Source organism: Leishmania donovani, chromosome 2 (genome assembly GCF_000227135.1).
Source record: "Leishmania donovani BPK282A1 complete genome, chromosome 2".
NCBI classification, from domain to species: domain Eukaryota; phylum Euglenozoa; class Kinetoplastea; order Trypanosomatida; family Trypanosomatidae; genus Leishmania; species Leishmania donovani.
Window position 1 is genome coordinate 244,591 of NC_018229.1, and position 5,400 is coordinate 249,990.

Genomic DNA, 5,400 nt, shown 5'->3' on the forward strand with positions numbered 1-5,400 from the left:
TTTTCTTTCTTGTGGGGGTTTGTGTGTGTGGGGGGGGGGGGTATGCCAGTGGATATGCCGCTTTTGTCGGGTCGTCGTTGTCGCGCGCGAGTGCACCGGCACTTCGCGAACGTCTGTGTTTGCTCACTCCTAAGAAAGCCCCATTCTTCCTTGGCTGCTGTTTTCTTTCCTCGAAGGCGTTGTGCCTTTACGAGCGTACGAAGATGAGCTGGGTAGTATCCTTCTCCCTATCCATCATCAAGGTGTGCGTGCCGCGCAGGGCAAAGCCCTCCTCCTCCAGCGCCTCGATGATGACCAGAAAGATCATGGCGCGACCCATCTGATCGCAGTAGTGCTGCCCGAGGTCAATGCGCCAGCTCTTGTACTCCTTGGCGCCTTCTCCAGGGGCCACTCCGTTCGAGCTGTTGTGCGGGGAGGTGTTCTCCTGGCTGCCCTCTTCCGCGCCACCAGCGGCGGCACTGCCGTCCTCGATGCGGTTCACTGTGCCGGACTGCATCACACCGCTGCCGTTCGTCAGGAGGAACTTGGCAGGCTCACCGGGGCGCTGTGTAGGCAGACTTGTCGTGGTCTGCTTCGGCAGTGCTCGTTGAAGGGCATCGATTGTGTCTTGGCGGATATTCGCCCCATGGATGGAGACACATGGGGGGTTGAAGGTACAAGTCACGATAACGTTCGGCATTTTCTCCTGTATTCTGTTGAGGGAATATGTGCAGTGCGAGAGCGTGTCTTTATGGGCAGCTGTGCGGTGGACGAATAGCGAGGTGCGAGCGAAGCAGCTGGGGGACTGGCCAGGCAGACAGACAGAAAGAGCGAGAGGCTCGTATTCGAGGGAGCCTCAGCGAGAGTGCGAATAGAAACGAAAAAAGAGGGCGGCCGGAGGATCAACACGTCTTTGCTCGCTCTCTGGAAAGGGCAGGAGGCGGTGGCTGGATAGGAGAGGTAAGGGATCTTGACGTGTTTCAGGAAAGGGTTGGGAGGGAAAGAGAGGGGAGGAGATGCAGCGGTGTCATTACGTGTCACGTTTGGGGGCACATATGCGAGTTGAGACGACAAAGACACGAGTACAGACGACAAGGTGTGGACGAGGCATGTCGCATAGAGGATAAAGAGGGAGAGAGGAGGAGGGAGAGGAAGAGAGAGGCCGGGTGGCCATCTTCTCCACCAATCGACGCTGCAAGCGTGGGCACGCCAACACGAGCTGAAAATCCAGAAAAAAAAAACGGGTGGAAGGCATGGGCAATGGTGCGTGGTTGACGAACTCTCTGCCTTTTGAAAGAGGCGGGTGGTCGTGATGGTGACGCTTCTTTTCGTGGGTGACACGTGCGCACACCGACACCGGCACACACACACACACAAACCAGGCACATCGCCGCGGCTCCCTTCGCTTTTTGGTGGTGGTAACTTGAAGATCTAATCGTACGCCATTAGTCCGAGCCAAGCCACTCTGGAGAGGGAGAGAGAGACCTGGAGAACCGAAGGAGAGGAGAGTGGTGGGAAGAAAACGCAGCAGACGTGCCGATTCGGAAGGCAGAGGTGATGTGTTGCCCCCTTCCACCCTCCTTCCCTCCCCCCTTCTCTTCCCGCCCTCCCCACATCCATCCGGGCCTGTCATCCCGTTCAACAAATAAAAGAAAAGCTGAGAGCACGCCATGGTACGTCAGCAGCTGAAGGGCCGGTCGTGACATGTCTATTTTTCCCTTTCTGCGTCCTCTTCCTTTCGGTTCCGCGCTGCCCCCTTTTTACCTAGAAATGCACATGCACAACTGTCGCAGAACGGGGGCTACTTGGTCTCGCCAGGAAGGCTAAACTCTACCGTGCGGCGCGATGCGCGGGAGCTAGATTTCTTTTCTCTCTGAGCATCAGCAGTGGTGTCCGCGGTAGTGGTGCGCACCACATCCTGGTTATCCGTACGGCCACGCAGACCGGCCACAGGGCCGCTGCCAAAGGCACGAAGCTCATCTGCAAGCGTGCCACTGGGTCTCGCGCCACCAGATTTCGTAGCTGAGCTCCCCCCAAGTGTACCCGCAGCAAGCGATGTGTCACTACCAACGCTGCGCACATGGCGAGCGGCGCGAGAGCCTCCACCAGCTGCGTGCACGCCATCGACGCGAATGAAAGCGCGGTTCCCTCGCGACGAGGCGGGGATGGCATCGGGTTTTTCAGCGGCACGGGACCTCCAAAGCGCCGGCATCGATGCGTCCTCGCTGGATGACGCGAGATCGCCGTCGTGAAGAGGCATGCAGGACCGGCTGGGTGCAATAGAAGAGACCATCGGCGTTGGCAGAAGTGAGTTCGGATGGGGCGCTGTGCCGGGAGCTGCCTGCGGTCCATCTGCTGCGCGCCGCGGCAGCGAAGCAGGAAACAGCTGAGACGGCTGCGCCGGCAAACTCCACGATACTGGAGGCAAGCCGGCCCTCTGAGGAACCGTCGACACCTCAGAGCGCCGCAGCGGGGCACCACAGGCTGCGCTGTCCGAGAACGGCTCTGGAATCGGCGCGTGGTTAAGCGAGGAATAGGACGGAACTTGGCCGCCATCGCGGCGCCACGCATCCGCTGACGCGATGCCATACAACTGTGCCTCTTTCCCGCTCCACGCAGAGCTCTCCAGGTCACCACACTCCTCCTCACGCATACGACGGCGATGCGGCGGCGGTGGCGCGGTGCCGCCCAGCGGAAAGACGCCCGTGACGAAGAGCGGCGCGACATAGTGAAACCCCGGCATCCACGACAGCGCAGACCCGACCGCGTTGTAGCGGGGAATCATGATCGGCTGGCCACCGCCTCCACGGGTGCCGTGAACACCGTCGGGCCCGCGACCCTCCGCGCGGTGCCGCGCTCGCGGGGGCTCGTAGAAGTTCCGCCCCTCGCTTAGCGCGGTCGGGGACGCAGGAAACGGCACTTGATCGGAGGTGCCTATCGCTCCAGCAGACGCTTGCGGCGGCGCACTGGGAACCGTCGGCGCCACTGGCAGACTACTGGGGCCGCTGATCAGCGCCGCCTCCTTGCCGCTGAGGCTCTCGTAGGCGCGGCGCCAGAACCAGGAAACGCCGCGCAGAACACCCTGTGCGCCACGATAGAGAGAGCCGCGAGAGGGCATCAGCTCCGTCAGCCCCTCCACACTGCCGCAACGAGCACGGCTGATAGCCGTGCGACTCGGCGACCCAACACCGTATCGGCGATAATACTCCTCCTCCTGCAGTGTCACTGGAACGTAGTGGGCAGCGCCCGACACGCTCGCGCGCCGGCGCCGCTCAATGTCTGCGCCCTGCAACAACGGTGGTGAACATCTGTCGGCGGGCGGCGAGCCGGCTGCGGCGGGGGTAGCGCCTTTATCACGGTCGTACTCACCAGCCCCACCGCAAGCCCATGGCTCTACCACGCTCATTTCCGGCACCACAATGCCGTCCCCACGAGCCATCGCCACGCGCGCCGCCGCCCAGTCGACCGCGTAGGGACTCTGCGGGCTCAGAATGGCAGCGTACAGACGCGCGGCAGAGCCGCACAGATACGCCGGCGGCAAGTTCGCTCGAGCGTACGACTCCATGGCGCTGCGTTGCTCCGCGTCATCTGCGACCCTGTCGTTCGGTTTCTGCATCCGCTGACGACGCAGCAGCAAGTCCACGAGTCGTGGCGTTGTGAGGTAGGTGAGCAACGCTGTGTCCGTATTCTCCGGCCCCAGCACAAACTCCCTGGCCGGGCGGAGGACGAGGTACGGCGACGATATTGGTGCCGTCGAGGCCGTCGATGCAGAGCCCCGCACTTCCGTCTGCATTGTGTGCAGCACTACTCGGTCGACGCGGGCAATCGCCCGCTGCGCCGCCTCCACGGTTGAAAATACACACAGCAGTACAGCACTGGTGTAGATGGGGCGCCACGGCATATCGGGGCAGGGGGGGCGGGCAATAAAGTAGAACACAGCCGAAAGGGTCCCCTCGCTACTGCTCTGGCCGCCTGCGGTGCGGCTCTTGGCATCGCCGTCGTCGGTCTTGTCAGCAGCCACGTTGTTGAGAGCAACGATGGCATCGTGCACATCATGCACCAAGTGTTCGGACTGAAGAAGCCCGAACAGAAAGGCGCTCCTGTCCACAAGGTCTGCAGCGGGGAACGTCACATGTCCGGCTGGCGGCACCGCTGTCGTTGCAGCCACCGGATCACCTCCGTAACGAAGCGGTGGTGTCACACCCGCGGGCACAGAGTGAGGCGCTATCGAAGCCTTCGCCTCTCCACCGCTTCTCAGCCCACCCGCACTTGGCCAACCCAGGTCTGCTGCACTTGATGATCTGTACCCGTTGCCGGCAGCAGTTGCATTTGCAGAAGAAAGCATGCCGGGCACGTCTCCGTTTTTCGCAAAGAGCGGAGGAGGCAGGAGCGGGAGGCTGCGGAAGACGATAGGTATGTACAGTGCGCCCCTCTTGGGTGATCTCACAGGCAAGGCGAACAAAAGCCTCGATGCCAAGCCGTGCAGGGGGAGGGGGGAGAGTGCAGAGGGGGGTGCGTGATAAGCACAAACACACAAACAAAAAGAATTAAGGCCACCGGCGCTACAGACGACTTTGTGGGCCGATAAGGAAACGGGAAGAGAGACGCGGGCACGATGTTGGGAGACACACACGATAGAAAACGATGAGGACGTCACGACCGTGAGCAGACAGATCGCGAGGGAGGGGAGAGAGGCGACGCGGCGGGAGAGCACGAGCTCAGCCAAAGCGGAAGGCACTGAGGAAAGACCCACGAGAGACACACACACGCGCGCTGCGGGTGCACTCCTCGAAACGGAGGAGTGCGCTGCTGTAGCAATACTTCACACAAAACATGCATCCGAAAACTCCGCAGGAACGCCCCTACGTGGTTGTATTGCATACGAGTACTCCTTTTTTTTTTCCTCTTTTTTATGAGGGTTGTTTCCTTTTCTTTGCCCTTCTTCGTTTTTTTTTCTGGTGTGTGTGTGTGTGTGTGTGTGCGTGTTGTTGTTGTTGAAAGATACTTGTAATATGTTGAGGGGAGATGATGCGGCGCACACACGCACACGCATACACAGCGCAACCATCAAAAGACGCCAAAGGGAAGGGAAAGCGTGTCATTCTCGAAAGAGAGCAGTTGTTGTTGTCCCTTCTTTCCCACGCCACCATCCCCCGCACCCAACAGGGGCCACGCCCCCGCCAGGCCACCGGCCCTCCACAGGGCCCCATTGCGTGGCGCGAAGCGGTGCTAGACGCGCATGAAAACATCGCCTACGCACCCACCGGGGCAAGGCCCCTGCCCAAAACCCCACCCACACACACACAGGCCGCCCCACAGCCGCCCCACCAGCAGGCAGCGCGACGGCTGAGCGACACGTTTGGGCCGCACGGGCACCCCGCCCACCATACGGAGGGCACAAACACGTTCACAGCCGCAGGC

General features: G+C 61.1%; 2 protein-coding genes across 2 annotated transcripts; both read right to left on the minus strand.

Annotated features, from left to right (window-relative positions):
• Positions 1-187: 187 nt before the first annotated feature.
• On the minus strand, positions 188-679 carry LDBPK_020520 (hypothetical protein, unknown function; the record flags this gene model as incomplete). The annotated part of the gene is made up of 1 exon (XM_003857899.1): positions 188-679. The coding sequence occupies one exon, from the start codon at positions 677-679 to the stop codon at positions 188-190; it is 492 nt and encodes a 163-aa protein (XP_003857947.1).
• Positions 680-1,780: 1,101 nt separating this feature from the next.
• LDBPK_020530 (hypothetical protein, unknown function) lies at positions 1,781-4,324 on the minus strand (the record flags this gene model as incomplete). Its single annotated transcript, XM_003857900.1, has 1 exon — positions 1,781-4,324. One exon carries the CDS (start codon positions 4,322-4,324, stop codon positions 1,781-1,783), a length of 2,544 nt encoding a protein of 847 aa, XP_003857948.1.
• Between the last annotated feature and the right edge of the window lie 1,076 nt (positions 4,325-5,400).